The sequence below is a fragment of the Panicum virgatum genome, chromosome 5N (assembly GCF_016808335.1).
Source record: "Panicum virgatum strain AP13 chromosome 5N, P.virgatum_v5, whole genome shotgun sequence".
NCBI lineage: Eukaryota > Viridiplantae > Streptophyta > Magnoliopsida > Poales > Poaceae > Panicum > Panicum virgatum.
The window spans coordinates 786,850-813,279 of record NC_053149.1 but is presented as its reverse complement, the minus strand read 5'-3'; the positions used below and the strand labels follow the sequence as shown (position 1 = coordinate 813,279).

The 26,430-nt window shown below is 47.1% G+C and overlaps 6 protein-coding genes and 2 non-coding genes across 9 annotated transcripts; 5 read left to right on the top strand and 3 right to left on the bottom strand.

Moving 5' to 3' along the window:
- Window positions 1-3,174: 3,174 nt before the first annotated feature.
- On the top strand, window positions 3,175-4,708 carry LOC120673935 (WW domain-binding protein 11-like). The gene has a single exon (XM_039954982.1). It carries the CDS (start codon window positions 3,619-3,621, stop codon window positions 4,582-4,584), a length of 966 nt encoding a protein of 321 aa, XP_039810916.1. The 5' UTR covers window positions 3,175-3,618; the 3' UTR covers window positions 4,585-4,708.
- A 212-nt stretch (window positions 4,709-4,920) lies between these two features.
- On the bottom strand, window positions 4,921-8,964 carry LOC120673936 (25.3 kDa vesicle transport protein). Its single transcript, XM_039954983.1, has 6 exons — window positions 8,759-8,964; window positions 7,345-7,583; window positions 6,794-6,954; window positions 6,559-6,705; window positions 5,611-5,687; window positions 4,921-5,417 (listed from the first exon to the last, which is right to left on the bottom strand). Exons 2-6 carry the CDS (start codon window positions 7,530-7,532, stop codon window positions 5,334-5,336), a joined length of 657 nt encoding a protein of 218 aa, XP_039810917.1. The 5' UTR covers window positions 7,533-7,583; window positions 8,759-8,964; the 3' UTR covers window positions 4,921-5,333.
- Window positions 8,965-10,556: 1,592 nt separating this feature from the next.
- LOC120674140 (E3 ubiquitin-protein ligase SINAT5-like) lies at window positions 10,557-13,399 on the bottom strand. Its single transcript, XM_039955270.1, has 3 exons — window positions 12,913-13,399; window positions 11,385-11,771; window positions 10,557-11,228 (listed from the first exon to the last, which is right to left on the bottom strand). The coding sequence occupies exons 1-3, from the start codon at window positions 13,108-13,110 to the stop codon at window positions 10,869-10,871; spliced, it is 945 nt and encodes a 314-aa protein (XP_039811204.1). The 5' UTR covers window positions 13,111-13,399; the 3' UTR covers window positions 10,557-10,868.
- A 128-nt stretch (window positions 13,400-13,527) lies between these two features.
- Window positions 13,528-13,599, top strand: TRNAQ-CUG. The gene has a single exon. It is a non-coding gene; the product is annotated as a tRNA-Gln (tRNA).
- A 765-nt stretch (window positions 13,600-14,364) lies between these two features.
- On the top strand, window positions 14,365-16,221 carry LOC120673187. Its single transcript, XM_039953919.1, has 3 exons — window positions 14,365-14,748; window positions 15,307-15,534; window positions 15,747-16,221. The coding sequence occupies exons 1-3, from the start codon at window positions 14,483-14,485 to the stop codon at window positions 15,754-15,756; spliced, it is 504 nt and encodes a 167-aa protein (XP_039809853.1). The 5' UTR covers window positions 14,365-14,482; the 3' UTR covers window positions 15,757-16,221.
- On the top strand, window positions 14,876-14,947 carry TRNAQ-CUG. Its single transcript has one exon. It is a non-coding gene; the product is annotated as a tRNA-Gln (tRNA).
- Window positions 16,222-16,326: 105 nt separating the features above from the next.
- LOC120673186 (protein DEFECTIVE IN MERISTEM SILENCING 3-like) lies at window positions 16,327-20,173 on the bottom strand. 2 transcript variants are annotated; one of them, XM_039953918.1, is made up of 8 exons: window positions 20,151-20,173; window positions 19,433-19,535; window positions 19,204-19,318; window positions 18,319-18,553; window positions 18,005-18,196; window positions 17,597-17,917; window positions 17,114-17,333; window positions 16,327-16,844 (listed from the first exon to the last, which is right to left on the bottom strand). In XM_039953918.1, exons 2-8 carry the CDS (start codon window positions 19,478-19,480, stop codon window positions 16,755-16,757), a joined length of 1,221 nt encoding a protein of 406 aa, XP_039809852.1. In that variant the 5' UTR covers window positions 19,481-19,535; window positions 20,151-20,173; the 3' UTR covers window positions 16,327-16,754. The 2 variants fall into 2 exon arrangements, with proteins under 2 accessions (XP_039809852.1, XP_039809851.1); XM_039953917.1 differs by lacking the exon at window positions 20,151-20,173 and adding an exon at window positions 19,708-19,869.
- A 5,858-nt stretch (window positions 20,174-26,031) lies between these two features.
- Window positions 26,032-26,418, top strand: LOC120672819 (heme-binding protein 2-like). The gene has a single exon (XM_039953421.1). The coding sequence runs from the start codon at window positions 26,032-26,034 to the stop codon at window positions 26,416-26,418; it is 387 nt and encodes a 128-aa protein (XP_039809355.1).
- The last annotated feature ends 12 nt before the right edge of the window (window positions 26,419-26,430 follow it).

Below are 26,430 nucleotides of genomic sequence, written 5' to 3'. Positions count from 1 at the left end.
TGGCACACGATGATCAACTATGGGATACTTCTTCAGTCTTGGATCTTGAGCTACATCATGGTGCAGTAAGAGACAACCAACTGTGGCATTATCCAGTACCGAAACAGAGTATCGATCAGCAGCAATGGTAGCACAAGAAAGCACCTGGCTCAAGCAGTTGATGGAGGATTTTCACCAGCCAACAGAATACCAAGTAAGGATTTTCTGTGACAATCTATCTTCCATTCGTGTGGCAGAAAATCATGTCTTTCATGCAAGGACCAAACACATAGAAGTTCACTATCACTACATAAGAGAAAAGGTCCTTGAGGGTGAGATCATAATGGTGCCTACCAAGACAGAGGAGCAGACTGCCGACATACTCACAAAAAGTCTCAACAATGCAAAGTTCGTGAAGTTTTAAGAGGCACTCGGCATGGTCTACAGGACAACATTGAAAAGAAGTTTGCCTTGAGGGGGAGTGTTGAAAGAAGTCAAGGCAACCTTCTACAATGTTCTACACTATGCAAGAGTAAGATATTTACCATGGAGCAGTCTAGATTTGATAATAAATAAATTAGAAAATCTTGTAATATTTAGGAACTCTCTAGAAGGTGGGACACATGTCACCACCCTATAATCCACCTTTGGCCTATAAATAGAGGACCCCCCTCCCTTTCCATGACATCCATTCCAATGGGCATGATAGATGAGTGGTGCTAGGAAGTAGTGAGAAGGGTGAGTGCTAGATTAGCCACAAAGGGAGGGTGTGTTGTGTACTCTTGTGTAATACTATTGTGTTGTAATAAAGCAAGTATTTTGTAAGTGTTAGTCTTCCAGTTTTTGAGTACTTAGTGTATAAGTTGTGACCTATCATAGGTTGGCTCTGCCACCCGGGATCACAAAGGGTCTGGGTTTCATCGTAGGAAGACTCTGCCTCTCGAAAGCCAGCTTCATCTGTTGGTAGGCTCTGCCACCCGGAAGCGAGAAGGCGCTCTGCCGTCGAAAAGACTTTGTACACTAAGTAGATAGAAATTGAAAAGGCTAACCGCCTCCAGAGTGAGTTGGTGTGTCTTAGGTGTACCTCCTCATCTTAGTGGGTATTAGGGCTATCTCGATACCCAACAATATATATACTATACTAGTAGTAGTACACGACATACTTAAGCCTCGTGACGATGACTAATATAAATAGTACATAAGATGATAGACATATATAGTAGTAAAGAAATGACTAGATAAGTATATATAGCTAGTAATAATTAATGACTAAGAAGAACCCAAGAGATGTCAGTATCGTGGGTAGGCAAATAGGAACTGCATCCGTACACGCTCTAGATGTCCATTCTAGTGCATGTCCCTCTAGTAGAACGAGTGAAGTAACATGGGCATCACTGCGTAGTGAATTAGCCCGATATGCCAACGCTCGTAGGTCGGCACGTGACCGGGCTGCGCGGCTAGCCTGGTCTGGAACCCGTGGGGCAGCCCGACAGTTGGGAAGGCATTGGCCGGTAGCGTGGACGCCTCCATGGGGTTTTCGGTGGTAACATAGCACGTGGTACGCCCGCACTGTGGGGTCGGGGCTCCAGTGGTCGTAGGTGTTGGTGTTTAGGAAGGCTCTTGTGATGCCGTGCCCGTAAGAAAGAAAGAAAGAATACATTAATTAGCAAACTCTCAAAGAATTGAAGCACAAGTGAGCATGCAAGTACTGATCGATATGATTATCATCAACAAATCAAAGAAAAAATTAAAAAAAATAAAGTACATGTTTTGGCTGATCACCGAATGCCAATTGTTCGGGAAGTCCAGTTGTCCGAGGACTCTCCAGTAGCCGTTCAGGTCAACCGGTGCCACCACATAGAGAATCTCATCATGAAGCGCCAGAAGGCAGTGCACCCGGTTGAAGATAGGCAGAAGAGACGTGTGCTGTCTGATGACGGGCCACATCGAGATATCATCGTTCTCTAGCATGTGCATGATGCCATCCTCGACCTCACGCACAGGAACCGAGCTCTCCTTCGTGAAGACGGCACTCCTGATGAGCGAACCCAACCACCTCAAGTTCTGTGTCATCTGCACGCGCCTCAGCTGCTCGTCAGGGAACGACTACACTTGTACAGCGCCGGTGTTGCTGATCATCACGCCGCCTGTGCGCTCGTGTACTAGAAATGTGTCTGCATGCACAATTTGTAAGGCCCTAGCTGCAAGAATGCATATTTTACATCATTAATTGGTGACACGCCTTACCATCATCGATGGCAGTGAAGCAACTCTGACTCGCAAACACGTCATTGCATTCCGCAAAGATTCCATGAATCACCTTCTGCACTCGGAGGCTGGCCGCTGGACACGTCTGCGGTGGTGGCCGAGGCGCTCCTAGTGCTGGTGCCGGTGCCGCTGGAAGCACTGCTCCCAGAACATCCCACATCCGAACACTTGCCCTCGTCCTGAAATACTCCGACACGGCATGACGAGGACCTGCAGAACAAAAACAAAAACAAACACAGAAATAAACAAACAAACCAAACAAAAGGGTCAGTAGCCCGTGGGTGCATATGCACCCAGGGTAAAAAAAAAATTATATGCTAACCATCTCTCCTCCATTACCTCACGGTAGCAGAAGCAAGCAACGAAGCAATGTGAGGCCCTCGACTTGTGTTGCTTTGGTCCCATTCGCATATCACGAGTAGTGTTGCATGCCTATGGAATTAAGTAGACCGTACTCTCAACTTGTGTAAGTTAAATTTGGGACACAATCAACGGTACCCGCTAGCTATATGTCGATCCAATCAAGCCAATCTTGCATTCAATGCCGTCGATCGGAGCAATCTGACATGGCATGCGTATGTCGTGTAATCAGCACTCACGAGGAGATAGAAATAAAATTAATTCTAGTGCAAGTTTTATAGGGATTTTATGCGTATTAAATACAGTGACACGTTATCATTTTGTATTGTGCTCATAATAGCAATTTAATTATAAAGAAAAAGAGCCTTGGTGCCCCTCTCTCTCCCAACTATCTAGGTCTGAAGAGCTAGCAGGGAAAGGGGAGGAAAGAGCTAGATGGCAGCGAAAGCTTTTAAATAAAGCAAGAGAAAGAGGAGGGAAATAGGTAGAAAAAGAAAGATGCATGGAGATCTCGGCGCGATGTTGCGTAAAGACTAAGGAACAACGAAGCAGGTACCCTCCCCCTAATCCTCCTCCTTGTCCTCCTCAAATTAAGCAGTAGCAGTGCTCTTTTCCTTCCTTACTTTTTTAAGAGCTAGATGGACGTTGCCCAAAGGAAAAGGAAAGAAAAAAAAGGGAGGGACACGAAAGAAACAGACCAACCATCAGGAACAGGATCCATCCATCTCTGAATCTGGAGCAGCAGAGCCGAGCTCGTGTTTCCTATCCTGTACTGTTGTTCTGTGCATCCATCCGTTCGTTTGATCAGATGCCATGCAAACAAGCAAGCATCGACTTCACTTTGCTAGCCGCTCGTCTGCAGCAAGTTTCCCGGCCGGCCGGGAAACAAGTGAAAAGCAAGCAAGCCACTGCACTTCACTCTCACAGTGATCACTGACCAGTAGTGAGTGTGAGTCTTTTCTTTGCTTTGCTCTGCTTTGCTTTCCTTGCGATCCGCATCAGTGTAAGCACATGCCACCCACCACCACCATCATCATCACCATCAGTCACACATGCATGATAAAAAGAAGAAGAAGAAGAAGAAGCGGCCGCCGGCCGTATCCAGACTGCACTTCCACTTCCACCAGACCAGACCAGACCAGACCAGGCACTGCCTGCTGCTTCCACACCCTGACACGCATGCACCAGAAGCAGCCCCCACGCCGCGGCGAGGCCCCCGCCGCCGTGTCACCGGGCCACTACGCGGCCGCGGGTCAACCCTTCTTCAGGCCGCCGCCGCCCCCGACCGACCCGCCGGATCGCCCCTCGCCCAGGCAGCCGGGGCACCGCTATGCGGAGCGCCCTCTGTCCAGGCCGCCGGGTGGCCCCATGCCCAGCAGGGTTCCACCTCCACCGCACGCAGGAGAGGCCCCCCTGCCGCCCCCTGTGCGGCCCGGCACCAGGTCGAGGTCGTCCTCCGCGCTGGCGTCCTGCCTGGCCGCGACGGCGTTCCTGCTGCTGTCGGCGGGCGGTGCGGGCGCCGCGCTGTTCCTGCTGTTCCGGCCGCGGCCCCCCGACATCGCGGTGGCCGCGGTGCGCCTGCCCTCCTTCGCGGCCGCCAACGGCACCGTCGCCTTCACCTTCCAGCAGACGGCGTCGGTGCGCAACCCCAACCGCTCCCCGCTCGCGCACTTCGACAGCTCGCTCCGCGTGGCCTACGCCGGCGGGGAGCTCGGCTCCGTCTACATCCCGGCGGGCCTCATCGACGGGGGGCGCACCAAGGACATGTCCGCAACCTTCGACGTCCCGGCCATCCCCGTCGAGCAGCAGCAGCAGCAGCAGCAAGAGCAGCAGATGGCCATCGAGGTGGAGTCGCTGCTGGTTGTCAAGGGGAGGGTGAAGATGCTGGGCTTGCTCACGCACCGAGTGCAGGCGGCCAAGGTGTGCCGCGTCGGGGTCTCGCCCGTCGACGGCAGGGTGCTCGGGTTCCGCTGCTGACTATCAGGCTTGCTCACTCTGCTGTTGAGAAAATTGGAAATGGAATGTGTACATGCTTGCTTGCTTATACAGTATCAGTATGAATGGATTCTAGCTAGATAACTGTCACCAGTCCTTTTCCCCATTTGCTTAACTGTGTGTGAACGTCCTCTAGACTGTCAGATTACTACCCAAGGAGAGTGTGCCAATCAGGGCCCATCATATCAACTCCACACAAAAACATTTCATTACACACTACATTCAACAAAATAACATCTCAATTTGATTCTTGCGATGCGAGGAGAAAGCAAGCAAGAGCCCTCTCTGTCACATACTGGGAATGGAATACTAGTTGAATAGACTGGGAAGTAATCCGTAATAAATGGAAATGAACTGCCTCCAGGTGGGCTCCACCAGCAAGTTTCAACATGCTTAGTTTTTCATACAGTATGGTAAGTGAAACACTCGTCTATCACAATTCAGCAGCCTCAGGCCTTGTACATGGTGCGCTCGCAGAAAAAAAAACATATACTACAATGCAGATCCAGTTAATAGGAACGCGCCAGTTCCGAGAATTCAGCACTAAGACCAGGTCCATATACTACAACGGGTTTGCTTTTGGCAGCTAAAGTAATCGCTTGAATCGGCAGATGCGGGATAAGCCATCGAAGCATCTGTTGAGCCAGAATCAACATATGGTGCTTGCACCCAGATGACTCTGCACCAGGTGTTCCAGCATTGTAACGCAGGAGGTCCGAGATACACCAAAGTCACCATATCTTGTTCTTCACCCAAAAGAGCATCAGTACTATCCCAATCACAATGGCAACAGGGGCATACTTACGAATTAAGGCCTGCAACCATCAATAGAAACATGTCACACACACACCAATGAAACCAGGCATCCGAAAAAATATGCAGCCCTATGCTATACATCTCCTGTCTAAACATTAAACCAACCAGTTAATCTTTGTTATAGCTAACCAAATTCAACTCAAAAACTTTGATGTACATGAGGAAAGGCAAATGTCGCCAACAGGACCATACCTGGCGATTGAGATCTTTCGCCTTCTCTGCATAGATTCTAGTATCAGAGGTCAACCTACTGGACATTTCGCTCACCTCTGCAAAGAGAAACCTTTCATTAAACAACTGTCATGTCTTTAAATAATAAATGGGAGGGGGGACAGAAACAATCATGACCTACACATTGAACTACTTTTACTGATGCTATGACTACTACTATTGTGTTTTCTTGGTTCATCTGGTTCTTGTTGGGCCATATTTGGCCTACCCAACTTGCTTAGGATTAAGGCTGCTTAGTTGCCAGGCAATTGTTGGAGGGGAACACAGCTTAAACAGACATTATGAGACTGTGCCTGATAATCTGCTTGGATGGGCGTATTTGGTTGTAGAGTATAAATATGAACTAAATTACAATCATCAAACCCTAATATGAGAGAGTTAATGTATTCCCGAAAACACATAAAGTAATAAATCTAGGTTATTATTGAAGATGAATGCAAAAGGAAGCACAGAAAGTGCGCACATCATCTCACATGTTTCCCCTAGGTTTACCGATTTCAGGTATAAGCCTCACCGCAGCTTCTAGAAGTTTCTAAAAGTTATCCTCCAATATAAACCCTTGACTACAAGAACAATCTATTTTAGAGCATGGGCTGCACTATGAATGCATGAACTTTCTCTTCTGCTACTCGAAAGCAATTCAACATGTGCCAATTGTTTCTGTTGCAGAGTGTAGACCAATTGCAAAGCACAGGTTTTATTCTAGTATGACAAAATCAAAACAGAATGAAGGTCATCAAAGGAAGTCACTAACAGAAAGCTTAGAATTCATCAGGCAACATAATTTGCTAGAACCAAGTGAACATGATAGCCTGCTTATTGAATGGCACCGAACAGGTCCTTAATTCCAGAAAATGTAATATATAAAGAAGAAACATAGTCTAGACAAGGTGACAGAAGCAAACTCACGGTCTAGTTTTTCACCGACACCAAGAACTTCTTGAACATTGCGAGTCATAATCTGGTGCACCTCGTAGAGCTCATCATTCAGCTTGGCAAGGTTCCTTTGCGTTCTGGTATCCAAATACAGTTTCTTGGTCTTCTGTATGAATGCATCTAAGCAGAGAAATATAAGCTATCAACAAGTAGAAACATTAAGAGAATGTGTATAAAAAGATGACAACACATGAGCATAGAACCATACCAAATTTAATAAATGCATATGGCCTTGCAGCAGTTTCAATTTGGCTGCCATTGACCCTCTCAAATTCATTTTTGAGATCTTCGAGATACTGGAATGCAAGTTTCTTGGGATAAGAACGGTCACACAGTGTCAAATAGCACACACGGCCTTCAATGATGTAGCTGTTTTTTTTTTGAATCAAGGTACAACAACAGTGCCACAAGAATTTAATTACCAAAAAAAGATCAACTTAATCTTAATGTGCATCATTAGAGATATAATTTCCTTGGTACCATCCACAGATCAATGTCTAAATGGAGACAGATGATAATAAGCACATAATGTGCATAAGCTTTTGCAGGTCAAAGGAACTTGTAAACAAATATTGAATCTAAGATATACATAAGGATTCAGTATGTTTGATGCAATGTGGTTAGGCAGCCTAGACTTGCATGTTTTCCTTTCTTTCTTGAGCACAATACTCTAATTAGGATCCTTAAAAAAATAACTCTTTCCAAATGAGGAACTACGGTACAAAAAATATTGCGAATGAGAAAAATGATTAAGGATACTGGAAAAGGTATGGCCCAGTCTCGATTGACATCCTCGATGCTTCGTGCTGCCCTTTTGACAAGTTCTTGAACAATTGTTTTGCTTGCTGCTTGTAGAAATCAGCATCCTTCAGATCCCGACCATCATCTAGTCCCTCCGACAGTGGAAGGCCATCGGTGACACGTGCTATCATTGTCAGCTTCACCATTTTGGAGATATAGCAAGAGGCAAACTAGCATAGGTAATCTAAAAGCACCACCTGCATAAAAACAAAAGAGAAAAATGCTTCAGGCACGTGTAAGCATCAACCATTAGTTGTAGACTTTACTGCATAGTCCTGCGCAGTGAATCCTACTTGTTAAAATAGGTAATATGCGTATATATGTTTTTTTTTGTAAATTTGAACTTCAAACATGCTGCCCGAACCCATTCACAAGCAGTATGAAAGGATTGAAACCTCAAGCATGGCAGATACTCCAATGTAACTTGTCAAACAACCACAGGCACAGGAGAAGGCAGTCATAAGTTTGGCAATTGCTAACAACAATCAATACAGTTGTATTCAAGAAAAAGGATAAATGCATCTAAGGTTCTTGTAAGCTTGACTAGAACATCAAGCAGCTCCAAACTAATAATGCTGCACAAGACAAACACATGAGGCAGTATCAAATTTTGGGTGAACCTAACAAATGCAAAAATGTGAACCAATGTATGTAGATGTGGAAATTAAAAAAAAAATCAAGGGGCGAAACAAATTGTTATCATCTGATCCAACTATATCAGAAAGAAATTACATCTTCAATGCCCAAGCTGTCAAGGCCACTAAAAATATTGTTACTGTAAAACATTTTTTCTCCAGTTCAACACATTGCCAGAATATATTTCATGTAAGCATATTAGGTTTCAGATGCAGCTATGATCTTCTAACATCTCGTGCATCAGACAAATTAGGATAGGTGCTGGATGATACGCAAGCATCGTGCCACTAACCGCATAACGATGGCATACAAATGAAGTGAGCACATAGGATAGGATGGCACGCGCGAGCGCCCCCAACTGAGTCCCCATTTGATTGGAGAGGAAAGCATGAAGACCTAGTTGAGTCATCGGATCCGCACAGAATCAAGAGCGAATAAGACAATGCAACTGCAACATAGAGCTAGAAAATGGCGCAACAATTTAGGTATTCCTGTAATTGAGGGTGAGGAACAGGCGGGCCTGAAGCGATCCAGTACTAAATCGCGGGATCGGAACACGCGCGCGGTCTTTTGTACCGAAACCCTAAATCCTGACCGCGAATCGTTCGAGGAATCCGAACCAGCAGTGACAAGGAGCGAGATCTAGGAGGAGCAGGCGAGATCCGCAGCGCAGCGCAGCGCGCTGGCGGGATCGGCGCGCGTTGGAGGCCGAGAAGGGGTGGAAAATCGCGCTCACCATGTAGCGCGCCGCGCCGTCACCGTGCGTGGCTGCGGCGGCTTTTGGGTTCCGCTTCTCGTGAGGGAGGCCGAGGAGGAGGAGGAGGTGGAGAGCACTAGCGCGGCGCCGGAAGAGTTGGAGGAAGAAGAAGAAGCGCAGCTTGCGCCTGGTCGGCTCGGCTTGCCTTCAGTTCAGACGAGGCTTCGGCTTGAAGGCTTTAGGGTGTGTTTAGTTGGTGAAAATGTTTGGATTTTGGTACCGTAGCACATTTCGTTGTTATTTAATAAATAATATTTAATTATAGACTAAGTAGGCTTAAAAGATTCAGCTCGTGATAATCAGTTAGACTGTATAATTAGTTATTTTTTTAACTACATTTAATACTTCATGCATGTGTCTAAAAATTCGATGTGACGAATATTGTAGAATCATTTTGGGGACTAAACACCCCCTTAGTCTCCTTCGGTTTTCCAAGGCTGTGTTTAGTCCCTCTGAAAAACACTATAGCGCTGCTGAAAAAATATTGTAGCACACTGTACCACTTTTCGATTGTTTGCGGTAGATATTGTCCTACCATGACCTAACTAGGCTCAAAAGATTAGTCTCGCAACGTACATCAAAACTATGCAATTAGTTTTTTTATTTACCTACATTTAGTACTCCATGCATGGGTCATTTGCTACATTTAATGTTTCGATGTGATGGAGATGTGATGGAAAATTTGGTTTTTGTGGGGGTTTTTGGGGATCTAAACGGGCCCAAGTAGCTCACCCGTCGAATGCTCGGATATTAGTTTGAATGTTGGGATGTTAATTTAATATAAAATTAATTGTATAATTTGCAATTAGAGCTCTAAATGAATCAATTAAGTATAATAAAATGTATGATTAACGGATGGTTACTGTATTAATTAGTGGTAAATTATAAAATAATTAGGCTTAATAGATTTGTCTCATGATTAAATTACGATTTACGAAATTAGTTTGATAATACATCTATACTCTTAATTGGTGTTTAAATATATAATGTGACGGAATTTATGACTAAAACTGGACTTAGCTCCGGCTGCATGCATCACACCATATATTGATGGATTCACATCAGTCATCAGTGGCTCGGCTGGAATTCTGGAGCCAGCACCACCGAAGGCTGAGGTTTCATACTCAAGATTCCTCAAATGTTCTAGTATGTTTCAGCTTCTTGCTGATTTCGAAAGTTCGATTTTAATATTCAAAAATCAGATGACTCCCAAAATCGAGAATCCAGCTGATTATGGATTCTTGAAGTCATCTGACTTTTTGAATTTCTCAAATCAAGTCTTCAAACTCGATCATAAGCTGAAACAAACAAGGTTTATGACTTGATGACAACAACAACAGCTCCTGCAGACATATGATCAATCTGCATTGTAACATGGTCGCGACATTATCTCCCTGTTCTTCAGGCAATGAAGCAAACATCATCCAACAACTAGCAACATTTACACGTACGGTGCGAAACTGATTGATCCAAATTAAACTAAGGCCCCCCTCCAATACACTCACTCAGGCACTCATATACTCCATCCATCCTGACCCATCACCTCACCTCAAACACACACACAGCGAAGAAAGAGCATCAATCATAGTCACTTCGCTGCTTGACTAACCAGTAACTCCTCATTTCCAACGCTTCAGAAACTAGCACAAGAGAATGGCCACATATTCAAATCTTCAACTCTCTTCTCTGTGTTGAAGGGAGCCAGCGCATGCCCTTAACTAAAGAAAACGGGAGAAGAAAAAACAAGTAACCTTCTTCGCACCTGCAAATGCTCAACTTTGATTTCTTGGCACAAAAATGCCCTTCCAAAACATGAAGCCAAAACGTCGTTTCATGATGAAAAGCACAAGTTCGTGGAGCAGCAGAGAGCTTGATCAGCCCACCTGTACTGTGACATAACGGATGCCATATGCACAATTTCATTTACAGGAGCATCCTAACCTGCGAAAATTCTTTTAGCAAAGATACAACATCCCCCCACCCCAACCCCCACCACCACCACCACCGAATAGAAGAACAGCAAGGTATGGCAAAAGGATTAGACAATATCTGGCCAAATTCAGCAGCATCTCTTTTCAATTTGCATCGCTTAGCTACACAGATTGGGTATACAGGCACCATCCGGGGTCTGCTGCTCTTTCCAGATCCGACCTGTGATCCTGAGCTTCAGCTCCTTCCTATCACCACTGGAGAAGAACAGGGCCATGTTCCTCTGGATGATGAGGCCGTCATGGCTGTCCCGCACCTTCCGGTGGCTGTCGCGGACGCTCCTGGGGGTGCCCTCCCAAATCATCTTCCTGCCATTGGCACCCACCTCAAGGCTGTAGCTGTAGTTCTTCGCCTCGTTCTCGTCTCCCATGAAACGAAGGAAGGCCATGTATACTGGTGCCATCCCAAGCTGGAAGGCCTCAAAGTGCAGGCAGAAGTACTGCCCGAAGCAGTGAAACACCTGCTCAGAGAAACCAAATCCATTTCTCAGTAGCATTCTATTTTGTTCATAGAACAGAATCTTCTGGTTATAGACTCAGTTATCAAGCGAGAACAAGAATCTTATGATAATAAATATGAAGAGAAAACAATCCAACATTATAGTATAGACACTTACTGTCAGCATCCAGGTGGCGTTTTCCACTTCTCGTGGGTTCGATTTCACGTATCTGTGGTTGAATGTGCAACCGCTATGCATATCAACTTTGTGATCATCCCTCAAATGGGAAACAAGATATGGGATGTCGCCAGCAGCGGCACACTCAGACCCAGCATAGGGGCAATTATACGGTCTGAAGTTGCATTGTGCTTCATGTTTTATCTTGCTGTAGTATGGAAAGATTTCTTGGCATCCCAAGGAGTAGTACTTGCAGGGAAGTTCAAGCGACTCGGCTACTTTCTCCAATGCCAAACACCTGATATCACCAAGCTCTTGTCTGCATGTAGGGCAACGATTGTGCACTCTAGCCTTGCATGTTGAACACAACGTATGCCCATTTTGGCACTGCAAGTGCAAATGCAAAATATATGAGAACGTCTGAAACCAGAACTACACTAAGATGAAGAATAAACACCACATAATCTCTCATTTTTTACATTATCCCCAAGACTCTTAATTGCAGGATATTGCATTCCAACTCTTTACATGTAACCAAGTATCTTATTCCAAGGAGGTGTCGTATTCACGATAACATCCACTTGTAAGCATGCAGCCAACAAATGGGTAACTTAACTTATCATTATGTGGACTTGTCTTGACTCAGGATGGATCAACATATTTGTACTAGCAGTCAAATCAAATATTCAACGACACTAATTAGTTTTTACTTATATCTCGTGTCATTATATGTGTCACTATTCTTCACATCAATGCGCTCCATGCTGTGCAAACTGCAAAGAGCAATCCGAGTTAGTGCCACTGCCACTCCCATGCCAGAATTGCTAATATACTATTTTTGCAGTTCTGCTGTGTCTTAATATGGCTTCCTACGAAGTGAAGTTGACTAGCCCCCCATCAACAATGCACCCTCACTTAAAATTGTCAATTGGTTCACAATTGGCTCCGCAAAAGAAACTGGAGGTGGCAAATAAACAAGCGATAACGAAAGGTTGCAATTTCCACTGAACTTTTTCTTTGAGTGCAGAACTTCCTCTGAGCTGACAATCAGAATTCAAAAATCAAAACAGGTTGTAGGGCAGCAAGGTTCTGGCAGTCAGAACTCAGGATTGTTGTGGAAGCTCAACTCTTGATTAGTCATGACCTGTTAGATTGTTTACTCCATTTTTTCGCAAGCTGGTCAAATGATAACAGAAGAGAACCCATGTAATTAATGAATGATTATCTGAAAGAACAAATTTTCTTCTTCGTCACTCCTTTTCAGGCCTAGATGTAGCGCTAAAAATGAGCTGGAAGTGATACAATTACAGCTGATTGATAAGATGATTGCTGTCGAAGTAATCATAAAGCGAATCTCGGATCCAGATGAAATTATCATAAACGAAGAGAAGCATGCAGAATTCCTGTTGCGCCGTGGCCTAGGAATAATTAAATGTTATGTGTGGGGGGCAACCGTTTCGGACCGCCCCAGCGCCGAAATCCAATTCAATCAAGAAGAGGAAAAAGAGGAGGAATCGCGGGCGGCGACCTGGTGGATCGGCGGGAACATGGAGTTGGTGCAGACGGGGCACTCGAGCAGCTCGTGCACGCCGCCGGCGCTGGCGGGCTTGGGGTAGGAGGCCCGGGCGGCGGCGAGGAGCGTGCCGAGGCCGCGGCCGGCATCGTCCACGGCCGCGGGGGCGGCGGCGTCGAGCAGCGAGACGCAGTCGACGCTGCCCACGTCCATGGCCGCCCGCCGGCCCGCCTCCGCCGCGGGGACAGGCGCGGGAGCGGTCCCTGGGCTCCGGCAGGGGCTGGGCGGACGGAGGGACGGGAGGCGAGGGCGGCGCGGGGGTCCGTCCGGCGCTTTGTGGCGGGAGAGGAAGGGAGCGCCGAGGAGTGCGGGGGAGCGGCGAGCTATAATAGCAGGACCATTTTCTCTTGTTTTTCTATTATTCGGTGGTGGATGGGCTCCCCAATGGGGAAGGGGGGATGGCTGCTCCTGCTCGGTGCTCGCGCTCCCAGCAGCTGGTGAGTGAGGTGAGAGGCTGTGCGCGGAGGTGGATGGCGTCCAGAGATGGGAGATGACCGCCGTTGACTTGACGTCCATGAGGGATACTTCCTAGTTATATATATAAACGTAAATCTTCTATCTCTCAGAAACGGTTCCATGGTCTAGCGGTTAGGACATTGGACTCTGAATCCAGTAACCCGAGTTCAAATCTCGGTGGAACCTTTTTTTTCTTTTGCATAAATTTTCTTCTTCCTTTTTTTTTATTTTTTTAAAGCAAAGGATAAATAACCCGAGCAGTCTTATTGCTTAAGTCAACCACTCATTACTCATTCGTCACTAGTCTAAACGTCTAATCATCCAATGATAGTCAATTGTCCATATCCCAAAGAACATTGGTGGTTCTTTTTCCATGTTTGCGCAAACCTCCATACAAGTCATTTCAATGTCATATTTGCATTATTTGTCGGAGCACAATACTATAATGTTGAATCATAGAGGCTCTTAGTTGATTCAACTTGTAACCACCTGCTTGCATGAGGATAATAATGGTTGGTTGGGTGGTGGGACATCGAATTAGTAGTTCAGATTTGCGCTTTCAGGGCAGGCTAATGCAACAAGATGCTGCAAACAAGCCACGAAATGGCTTCTACTAACAAGTTTTTATAATGTGCAAAGCAAAAATGTTTAAAGCTGCCTTGTGGTGGGATCCGACTTAACTGAAATGAGCTATGGATGACGAACTGAAAAAAATAATTAGAAGAGGACTGAAAACAAAAACAAAGTCAGTAGACATGACAACATGGACAAAACCTGTCCCCAAAATCAGCCTATATATATATATATATATATATATATATATATATATATATATATATATATATATATGATTTTTTTCGAAAAAGAAAAGGAAGCTAAAAAAAAGGGCCATCCATGAAGCAGGATGATCCACCATCAATATTCAATATTATTATCCCCTGGCACAGAGCGGTCAGTCCACGTGGCTAGCATCCCATCCATTCTCTTCCCACCTCCCTTGTTTTTCCTCCTCTCCATCTTCCCCCCATCTCCTTCCTCGTTGCTACTGCCTGCCGCAGACCAGCAGCCAATGGCCGCAGCCAGCTTCTGGCTGCTGCAGCGTCCTTCCCCTGCTCTCCACAACTCCCTCTCCCTCTCAAGCAGGAGCAGCCATCCTTCCTCCTCTGCATGTCCTCCTCTGCACAACAAGCCAAGGGACCTTCTTCTCTGCTGCGCTTCATCATCGGGCGCCTCGTCTTCTGTGGTGACCAAGGAGCAAGAGGAACCAGTCACTGCTCCTTCGGAAGAAGGATCTGAGCCTTCACTTCTTAGCTACAAAGATGACCCCAACTTCAGGTATCTTCTTTCATTTCTTCAGCTCTCCATCCAGCGTCTTCCGTCTCTGGCGCTCTGCATACGCAGCGTGATGAAAATAATACTCTGCTGTATATATACTTTGTATTTTTTCAGTCCATCATCAAGCGGTTCCATGGTCTAGCGGTTAGGACATTGGACTCTGAATCCAGTAACCCGAGTTCAAATCTCGGTGGAACCTCTATTTTTTGTTCATGTCTTATTCATTTTGTTCAGTACTCTCTCTGGCTGTTTTCTGTCCCTACTGTTTATTATATAGGTTGGCATCTGAGATTGATTTTGGCATCTTTTTCTTTAACACAGTAGTAACAGGTTTTGTTTGATGATGTTTCCAACCCTCCATGCCAATCTAAAGCTTTCTATGCCAGTTCTGAACCAAGAAGAGAAAGATCCTCACACAACCCTGTTTTGACTCAAAAGATGCTTGATTTTTTTATCGAGACAAAAAAAAATGCTTGGTTTCAATCAAGAATCAGCATAATTTGTGCTGCATTACTTGCAACGATAGATGATCTTGTAATGCTACACATGCATACACAGGGGATGCAGGGGCTGCGGCAGGGAGGAGCTTGAGAGGGGCTGCAATGGCGAGGGGCGGATCCAAGGGGGGATAGCCGCCGTCCCGGGCTTCAGCTGGTGGCCGATCAAGGCCTACCGGCCATGCCCCGGCTTCGTCGCCTCCGGCGGCCGCTACCGGCGCCAGGGCCAAAGCATGGACGACGTCGCATCCGGCAGGGGAAAGAAAATCTCCCCGGCCAAAAAGAAGAGGTAACCTACTGCACAAGTACATGCTCGACACATTCCTAGATGAAGATGACCAATGTTCCATATGGATAGGTTTCCTTTTTTGTTTCTTTGCATGTGTGTTGTCGTTTCACAATTCTACACTCATTGTCGCATGGAGTGGCATTATCTTTGTGCCTGCAGCTGCAATACACTAATAGCTGTTTGTTTATCTGACTTGAACTTTCAACTTGCAGCGACAAATAAGTAATCCAGCCCAAGGAACTGCAGTCTTGACAATGGGAGTTTCATAGACCAAATGAAGCATGTTCCTTGTTTACTTAGAAGTTTTGGTCTACATTTGGATAAGTATGCTATTCAAGGTGACTAAGAAGTTTTGGCTACCTGCATCATCTTTGGAATCTGGGAAAGTTTACTTAGGAATTGGGAAAGTTCAAGTATTCAGAAAGCAACAATTTTGGTATACATTGCCAATGCAGTTCCTTGTTTCCAATTGTAATAGCAAGTAGCAACACGGCACTGGAAGTTTGAACATCTGACTGTGCCCTAATGCTGGTGAAGCTGTTCTATTGCTTTCAAATGGAATAGCTTCTTTACCTGTACACATGATCGTGATTTGTGATTGTCCCGTGCACTTTTGCTGAACGGCCACAATGGATGATTGTGATCTAGAAAACTATTACCAAACATGTGCTTCTTTTGGTCTATGAATCTTCAGGATCCGGTCAATTTCATCCATTGTGAATTTGCATATATTACACTAATGTAGTATGATATACACAGTCGTTAGTGTTTCAATCATGCAAGTCATGATGATTCAGCTGTAGATTGAGTCACGGTCAGATTAGCCACCCCGGAAAGATCTGAAATGTACATCCAGCCATCATCCAGTAGTGCCTTTAAGAAGTCGCATTCTGGACAGCTAATGGAGAAACTACATTCATCTGCATGTTCCTTCTACTGTTTTCTTCAATTTGGTTTGATAGAAACCTCCTCGACCATCTTCCCTTCAACTGACGAGAAGATACATAGAACTATCAAAAAAATAAAGTAGTAGTGTACGGCTGTGTAACACCATCTACTACAAACAGCAGATAAACAGGCTCCCAAAATAACAGTGTACTTCCTATTATCCTAAACAGACTAACACCACCATTGTAGCAGAAGGTACTTTTGCTTGGTACTGCAGGCTGACGCCAGAGCATGCAAAAGTCCCAACAAAATTAGGATGCCACTAAATGTTTTTAATACCGGCGCGTGTGAGAGGACTTGGCTCCAAATGGATTACTTCCCGGAGTTGCTGGTGAACAACTTGTTGGCGAATCACGCGACATCTGCAAGAGAAAAGATAGTGGATAAGTTTCAACGTTTTCTATCCTTTTAGGAATATTTGGGTAATAGCAGAAGTATTTTTTTAGGGCAATAGCAGAAATACTTGTATCATCAAAGGTTAATCAGATTTCTAAGAAATGGCCTATTAAGCAAGAAGCTATAATGTACTGGAAGCTATAATGTACTAGTATACGCATAGATATTTCATTTATCAATGCGAATATGAAGTAACTTAGATTCTAAAGGGAATAAATTGACACTGCTAATATACCTGTGTCAAGGATGGGTGAGTGAGATAATCCATGAGCTCTTGCTTCTTCTTGCTATATAATTCCCTAACTTGCTTCAGCAAATCTTCTTCCCTTTTCATATCTTCAAGAAGCCTTTCCTTCTCCCAATTCTTAAGTTTAACTTGCTCCTCCATTTCAGTGATATTTTCAGGTGAACTTGAAACCTCAAGGCTTACAGGAAACTTCACTTCAATATTTTTGCTGCAAAAGTCAATATTAGTTAAAGCAATCGAATTTAGCGTGATTAGAATCAGTGCATATTTCGTGATTAAGTGTATCAAGTGTCTGATAGCATGAGCTTGTGAAAAGTCTCATGATGTAACTAAATTACTCTAAATGGTGAAATCCCTACAGCAGCAAAAGCACACACTTACACTGTTACACAGTAATGGACAGTCAGCAAAACTCAAAAATTGTATGATCCGTTGTCATTATCAAGAGATGTAAAAGGATAAATTGCATACCTATAGCCAAGGCAAAATGAGCCATTGGGCTTCAGTATACCACCATCTAGAGAAACCGCACCATCATTTATCAGAGGAAGAGCACACTGAATGTCGGCCCTGGTCTTGTAAACTTGTAAATGAGAAAACAGACTGTAAAACAAAGTTTCCCGAAGACCGTGACCACTGGCTGTGAGGCAACTCAAGTGTGCTCGATCCAGATGAATCATATTTACCGCAAAATCAAGAAAACCAGGAGGAGATTCCCCACCAGGCAACCTTGGTCTATGCAAAATAAGCTTTCTCTGCGGATCATCAATGTTAACATCACCAGAAAATGACCTGCAACATTTAAACTGCATGCTGTAAAGTTCTCATCCAGTTGACCTTAAAAGAGAATAAGGTTGTAGATATATTTACAAAATGTACCTCAAATTTTCAAGACAAAAGACAGTGAACCTTCCATCAAGAATTTTTCCTAGAGAGCGACCTAGTCCATGTACGCCACTGCTCTTATCAATGATGCCATCTTTGTCGTATTTTTCAAGACCCTTAACACCATCATAAGTCTTGCAGACAAGAGCAAGCATATTATCCATTCCCAAGTACTCTGCAAGTACCCTATAATAAAAGTACAGTGAAACAGATAATGGCAAATTAAGAAAGCATACATATCATCCCAATTAACTTAGCATCAATTAAGGCACTAAAACTCTCATACCAAACCAAGAAGAAAATTTGACCTGCTGAGGTTATCATCATTTACTTTTCCCAATGTAGCGACAAAACCAAGGATATCTTTCATCAGTGGCATATTTGATGTGCGCTCATGATAACGGACCTTCAGCTGGCATACAAGGGCAGCTGCTGTGTTGTCCTGATCAAGTATACTTCGAATAGTACGCTGTTCAGCCTCTTCAGTAGAAGTATCATTAGTCGCAACAGCAGCAGCGGATGTATGATAATTCCCAAGTTTAACTACAAAAAGTTGCAGGTTTAGTACACTTATAGAGGCACCGCAGAGTGTGGACCTCTTTCATGAATCATGAGTCATGCAGATAAAACATATTTACATATTATTTGCAGGTTTATTCTAATGCGCTACAGCCATCCAAAGCAACCAGCCAATCAGAGTGTTACCAGTAGCAAATAAAAGGAAAATTGGTCAGAAAGACTACTTCCAATGTGACTTTTACACTGTTTGAATAATGTCAGTCATTCAAGCTTACAATTTTCTATATTCAAGGGAAGATATGTAAAACATACCAAATGCTGCCTTACATCTTATCTAGATATTTTTGGAACATCATCCATTAACAAGGATGCCAGTTACATGCTGAAGATTACCAAATTTTCTTTAGATGATTTCAGTAAGTACATCTGGGTATCACAATTTAGAACCGAACTCTGTGTCATGCTGTAGTCAGATACTCAGATTCCATGCATCGCAGGCCACAGTTACCACTAAATATATCGGCACAAAATAAATGGTGTAAGTTAAATTGGTCAACATGGCCCTGTAAGTCTACAATTTGAGAAGCATTTCTCGGACAAGGAGTTGCATAACCAAAGGGGCACAAAGCTACCACAACTGAGGGGTCGAACACACTGAGTCACTGACAACTTACTTGCCAGGTCGACGCAGACCTCTTCTATGGCATTGATTTCGGACTTGAGGAACCTTAAGTTCTCATCATGGTGGTTGACTTTGAGGCCCAGATTCTTGAGCTTCTCCTCCATCACCTGCAACACACATCCGCCAAAACCACCATTTTAGGAAGCAGCAGCAACCTAGCCAAACATTGCAGCAGCAGCAGCAAATCAAACCGTAAAAGCGGGATAGCAGCATGAGCACGCCTTGCAGTTGAACTCCACAATCTGCGACGGAAGCCGCGGCGAAGCCATGCCGCGCCTCCACGAGTAGAGCCGCTACAGGAAGGAGAACTAGGTGACCACCAATCTGCAAGTCGTTAGGAACGAACGGCGATCAATTTGGCAGGCCCGAATGTGAGGGAAAGGAATCCGGCAAGATGATGAGGGTTTGCGAAGCCGAAAGAATATGAGGGTTTGCGAATACTAAGGCGGCGGCGCAGGGCGGATGGGAGCCTCTGACTGGGAGGGAAAAGACTCACCTTGATGCCATGGCTGCGGGAGCTGAGGGCGCTGGCGTTGCAGGGGAGGGAGGGAAGGAAAGCGGGGTAGATTTGAGATTTGCTTGGTGGGCTAGATGGCTCATGGGGAGAGAGAGGTTTGGAAGGGGAAAGAAGAAGGAGAAGGGTGTGTTTGGTTGGAGGGTGATGACGAGGAAAGTATTATATTGAATTAGATATTTTAGTAGTTATTTTATTTTATGATTAAGATTCAATTTGTATTATTTATCGTACTTAGTTTGCCTTTAAGATAATTTTAATGTGATTTTTCATGCACGTTCTATGTGAAATTTTGAATATACATGAGTTTGTATATGCATGTAATTAACTAGGAAAATTGTGCGCTGCGCCGCGCACAGATTGAACCGTGGATTACATGGGCATCAAATATGAGGGAGCTGCATAATGTAAAAGGGAGTACACGCCTGGCGAACTGCAGGAGGAGATGCCCAAGCACAATGCGTCCAACAGGCACAACACCTATAAATAAAATGTACAATATCAGCACCAAACAGAGATGCAGAGGTACAAACGAACGATGGAACAGGCAAACCAACAGCACGAATCCGATACAGGTAGCGCAGGCAAGCGACGAAGAAGAAACTAACCAACAGATACAGTAGGACACACCGGCTTGACAGACCGCAGAGAACGGCACCAGCGAACAGAGCAAGCGACACAACGGGCACATGAACTAGGAATGCAAGCATCAGCATGGAACGGAAGAACAAACTCCTAATCCGATGAATTGGGAACTCACAGGACAGTACAGATCTAGAGCTTACCTCAGGAGCGAAGAACACAGGGGCAATGGAGGAGGCACTCCGCGCTTGTATGGGAGGGCGGCGGGAGAAGGAAAGCGTCAGTGCGGCCCAGCCGGCCGGCGCGTTCGCCGGCGGCGAGGTCCCCCTCCGCTGACGGCGGCGCCGGCCCCTTCCGGAACCCTACACCACCTCCGGCAAATGGAGATGAAAACGAAAAGGAACACAGCAGGAGACTGCGCCGTCCCGCGGAGACAGTTTCAGCGGGTCTCGCTTAGGCCCACAGGAGGGAGAGGTGGTGCGCTGTATTTTTTTTGGAGCATGGCGGGCCCGAGCATTTCTCTGATCCTCAGTGTCGGTACCCCAGAACTGGGGTACCCTCTCTTGCTGTGACTAGGCAAGAGCCTTGTAGTTATCCTGGGCTACGTCCAAACAGCCGGACCCCTATGGTCCGGAGTCCAGGTTCTCTCGACAACGGCCCCGGACCTGTCTCACAACTGGGAAAGGTCCGGGAAGCGCCGCGTGTCCCAGGAGAGGCGCGCGCTCAACCAAACAGCCGGGGCTCCGGACCTCCCGCGAAGCCCCGGACCCCGCGGAAGTCCCGGACCCCTGATGGGGTCCCGGACCACCTGTATAGTAACCGGACCCCTCGCAAAAGGACGAAATCAACGCCCTGCCTCGGGGTGGTCCGGAGCCGACACGTGTCTACAAGTACGGACACATGTACAAGACCGCTTGGTCTCCATACTAAGCCTCACCCACCACAGCATTCATTATGGTAGGTGGACGTCCGCATTGATGTAGCAGAAGCCGAGGCGATTCTTTGACCAGGAGGCACTATTGATCGCGTATTACCAAGATAGTGGAGCTGCTGGCGCCGCCCACGCCGCGCCTGCCAGTCTGCCGTAACAGACGGATACGACGGCTCGGCTTCGCCCATTATGACGCCTACATAATAGCCTCAGCAGGCCACGCCGCAAGCTACGTTACTCCAACGGGCACCTAGCTGACCGGACAAGAGAAGACCCCCCCTGAGTCAGAGGGGCAGCAGAGCGTGGAAGCATATCGGAGGAAAGATTCGTAACCACTGTAGTCGTTTGAGTACTCTGCACAGTATGCTGCACAGAACATTGGGCCCACTTGTCGGGGCCCAATGCCCAATGTATCCGCACCCCTTGGTCTATAAAAGGGGGGCGCCCGCTAGAAGAAACTCAGGCTGGGTGAGAGCCAAGGCCCGGCAGAGGATAGGTTCGTACACAACCAAGAACAATACTTCTCCCAGTGGACGTAGGGTATTACGCTCCGGCGGTCCGAACCACTCTAAATCGTGTGTTCTTGTGAGCTTCCTCCAAAAGCTAGATCAGCCCAATCGCCAAAGTACTTCCCAGAGTCCTCCCTCACTGGGAATAGGCGGGTGCGCTCCGCCACCCGGCTGTGGGTACCCTAGAAATCCTGCAACATTTGGCGCAGGTTGGATCTTCGGGCTTCTGGGCCGTGTTCATCCTCTGCAACGACGAGCGAGAAGATGAAGGAAGGCAGGGCGTCACCCACGCCACGTGCCATGGCACTGGGGCACCAACGCCCATGGTGCGGCGGCGCACGGCAGCGGCGTCTGTTGTGCGTCACCACGGCAACACCTCAGAGCCGGCGCGGCAGCGCACAGCGGAGGCGCCGCTGGGCGCTGCTACCCCTACGTCGACTCAAGGTTTTCTCTCAAGCAACGGCCACGCTTCCTCTGCGGTGGCATGGCGTCGGCTCAAGGCTTTCTCTCAACATGAAGCCTGGAGCCGACGGCCATCCCGGAGGAAGTTGACCGTGTTGTCGTGTCGTCTCCGGCACCGCCCCAGGCTCTTGGTGATGCTGCAGACAGGACCCCGCCACCAGGCGCGGGGGCCCAGGCGCGAGCACCAAGGACAAGCCGGCGAATGACCGCCCTTCTCCACGCTCCGTGCTCGTCCATACGAGCACACTTTCCCCCGCTGCGCAGGGGCGGAAAGCCTGCTCCTGCCGCAGCAGGGGCGGGCGGTCGGCGCTCGGTGGCGGACGGCGGCGGCAGGGGGCCTCTTCCATTCAAGGCCAAAGAATTTGTCTCATGCTACCTAAGCATGTGACAGCTCTTAGGCAAGGAGGGGCCCCCCGAGCTCCCGAAGTGATGCTGGATGATGCAGTTCAGACACATCCGGGGCGCCTTCGCCTCCGACGACGATGAAAAATTCAGAAGTGTCCATGCCACTTCCAACACGCTGTATAGCATGCAGCCGTAGGTTACTCCTGAGAAAAGACTAAGAGAGTTCCTCCTTTGTAATAACGTGGCGCCTACGTGTGTGTCCAGAGCGGTCAAGGTCCGACCTTGTAAACCCGACCTCTGGCCCTATCAGACAAACAGGCAAGAAGCGGTCCGGAGCAGTGGAGGTCCGACCTCGTAATCCCAACCTCTGATGTATACCGTGACAACCACAATAATAAAGGAGATTTTCTTTCTCAGTTTTACCTAGGCTCCACCCTGATTACATTTATTCGCCTTGGTTTAACTATCCTTTCCTCTTGAACGGAGTTTTCCTTGTTGCTAACAATCCAAGTTAAGTTGCTAGCTTATGGTCAGGTGGGAACGCCCCTTCTAGCTGGAAGGCAGCCCGGACCCCTAAGGATCTGCTCTGGAAAAGTGGTACTCGTATCCTGGGGTAGTGAAGCTCCGCGTAGCTTAGCCTGGTAATGTACCCTAAGTTTACGTACTTCACTACCCTGTTACAAGTGCTCTAGTATCCGAGTCTGCTGTCTTTAGAGGTCCCCGACTCCCTTCTAGTATAATGCTTGGTTTCTTTGCACCTTACTATGAGGTCCGGTAACATGCTTCATCGGATCGTCAGCAATGACCCAAGTCCACTCCGGTGGCCCGCTCCGGCGGAGACCGCTCGCCACGGTCGCTCCAAGTCCACTCCGGTGGCCCGCTCCGGCGGAGACCGCTCGCCACGGTCGCTCCAAGTCCACTCCGGTGGCCCGCTCCGGCGTTGACCGCTCGCCACGGTCGCTCCAAGTCCACTCTGGTGGCCCGCTCCGGCGGAGACCGTTCGCCACGGTCGCTCCAAGTCCACTCCGGTGGCCCGCTCCGGCGGAGACCGCTCGCCATGGTCGCTAAGAGCCAGGTCCGGGAAGTAGTGCTTGCTCTCTGAGCAATCCGAAGTCTGTGTAGCCGCTTAGCTTGGTTCCGTACCCTAAGCCTACACCTTCATCGCCCTGTGGAGAGCACCCTAGTACCTGAACCTGGCAACAGGCATACCGGCCTCAGGGGTCCGGGATGCCCGCTCTCTCCATGAGCACACCAACGCAATCAACTTGCGTAGGAACACATCACGATGGTGGCCCCACCCGCGGGTTCGTATCTCACCCGAGGTGGGCCCGGGGGCCACTGTTGGTACCCCAGAACTGGGGTACCCTCTCTTGCTGTGACTAGGCAAGGGCCTTGTAGTTATCCTGGGCTACGTCCAAACAGCCGGACCCCTGTGGTCCGGAGTCCGGGTTCTCTCGACAACGGCCCCGGACCTGTCTCACAACTGGGAAAGGTCCGGGAAGCGCCGCGTGTCCCAGGAGAGGCGCGCGCTCAACCAAACAGCCGGGGCTCCGGACCTCCCGCGAAGCCCCGGACCCCCGCGGAAGTCCCGGACCCCTGATGGGGTCCCGGACCACCTGTATAGTAACCGGACCCCTCGCAAAAGGACGAAATCAACGCCCTGCCTCGGGGTGGTCCGGAGCCGACACGTGTCTACAAGTACGGACACGTGTACAAGGCCGCTTGGTCTCCATACTAAGCCTCACCCACCACAGCATTCATTATGGTAGGTGGACGTCCGCATTGATGTAGCAGAAGCCGAGGCGATTCTTTGACCAGGAGGCACTATTGATCGCGTATTACCAAGATAGTGGAGCTGCTGGCGCCGCCCACGCCGCGCCTGCCAGTCTGCTGTAACAGACGGATACGACGGCTCGGCTTCGCCCATTATGACGCCTACATAATAGCCTCAGCAGGCCACGCCGCAAGCTACGTTACTCCAACGGGCACCTAGCTGACCGGACAAGAGAAGACCCCCCCTGAGTCAGAGGGGCAGCAGAGCGTGGAAGCATATCGGAGGAAAGATTCGTAACTACTGTAGTCGTTTGAGTACTCTGCACAGTATGCTGCACAGAACATTGGGCCCACTTGTCGGGGCCCAATGCCCAATGTATCCGCACCCCTTGGTCTATAAAAGGGGGGCGCCCGCTAGAAGAAACTCAGGCTGGGTGAGAGCCAAGGCCCGGCAGAGGATAGGTTCGTACACAACCAAGAACAATACTTCTCCCAGTGGACGTAGGGTATTACGCTCCGGCGGCCCGAACCACTCTAAATCGTGTGTTCTTATGAGCTTCCTCCAAAAGCTAGATCAGCCCAATCGCCAAAGTACTTCCCAGAGTCCTCCCTCACTGGGAATAGGCGGGTGCGCTCCGCCACCCGGCTGTGGGTACCCTAGAAATCCTGCAACACTCAGCCTGCATAGTCAGTGTGCCTGCGGATTATTGCCCTTGCACAGTAATGGATAAAGATGCAAGGAAATTATGCATTTTAGTTTAACCTGAGGGGGCAAACTTAGAGGTTGGTGTGCTCTTGGTCTTTTTATCAGGATGCAACTGTTTTTTAGTGCATTTCTGTTGAGATTTGCATCTTGAGTAGAGTAGAGGCCGGATTTATATCCATTATCTAAAAAGGATCTTGAGTAGAGTAATTTCAGTTAAAAGTATATGAACCGGTAGGAGATTCTTTGGCTGAAAAACATCTAGGAGCCTCTTCTGGTAAATTTAGCTAGATTCTTCCGTATCCTGTGAACCAATTTGAGTATACATGTGCATATTCGAGAAGCCATCTATTGATGTTCATAACCAATTGCAAAGTTATAGATCTCTGAAATTGATAAAGCATAATCCGATTTATAATCTGTTGGACTGAAATTAGGATCATTTTGATACCCTTTATCTTAAATCATGCAAATTACTCACTGCTGAAGATTGGCAACCTTTGATTTTTGGAAGAATCAGTGATCATAAGCTTCCTAGAACCAAATCAATTGTCTTTACAGGACAGTACTGATTTGGCACTCCTATTCTAGGCATTGCAAAATTCCAACCAGTGGTTCTGCAGGAGTGCAAGTCTGCCGATTCTTGAATTTTGAATTGATATTAGCTTGATATTTACCTGAGGCTAATGCTTATAGGCTTAACGAATATCATTAGCGTTTGATCCTCAGTTTAAGATATCATTGTCCACAAGAATATTGATGTCCTGCTGGGCCATCTTCTGTAGATCCTATTGCAGCATGTCTTAACAACCAATGGCATTCATTGCTCTGTTCTTAATGTCCTTGCTATTTTACATTTGTTTAAGCTGCACCTGTGCTTAATCTGCTTTATTAGGTAAGGTAGATAGATCCAACAACCTCTAAACATTTTCATGTTGTTGCTGGCTGCCAGATTGTTCCAATACTTGATGGGCTCAAACCTCAACTCTTCCAGGATCAGAATGACCACCCCTGTTCTTACAAGTGTGGTTCCAGGTGCAGGGCCCCTGCATTCTTCAGCCTACTTTGTCCGTCTCTACTTACCAGTAAAGTTCCAGGCTTCCCCTCCTGTTCCTCTCCCAGAACTGAACCTCCACCCAGACAGATGGCCAGGCCACTGCATTGCAGTGAGGAGCTTCTCAGGTTATGCACGGGACAAGAATGTGGTTGAGGAAGCTGAGAAGCTTGCCATGAGCTTGAGCCGGTCGCCCTGGGCTAACTCCACAAAGTACCCTAGTAAGAACGCGTACTCGATTGCACAGTACAGTAGTCCATTCCGCTTCATCGGCCGTGTCAATGAGGTGTGGTTTGATGTCGACTGCGAGTCTACTGGTGTGGAGACGTACTGAGAATGTTTATGC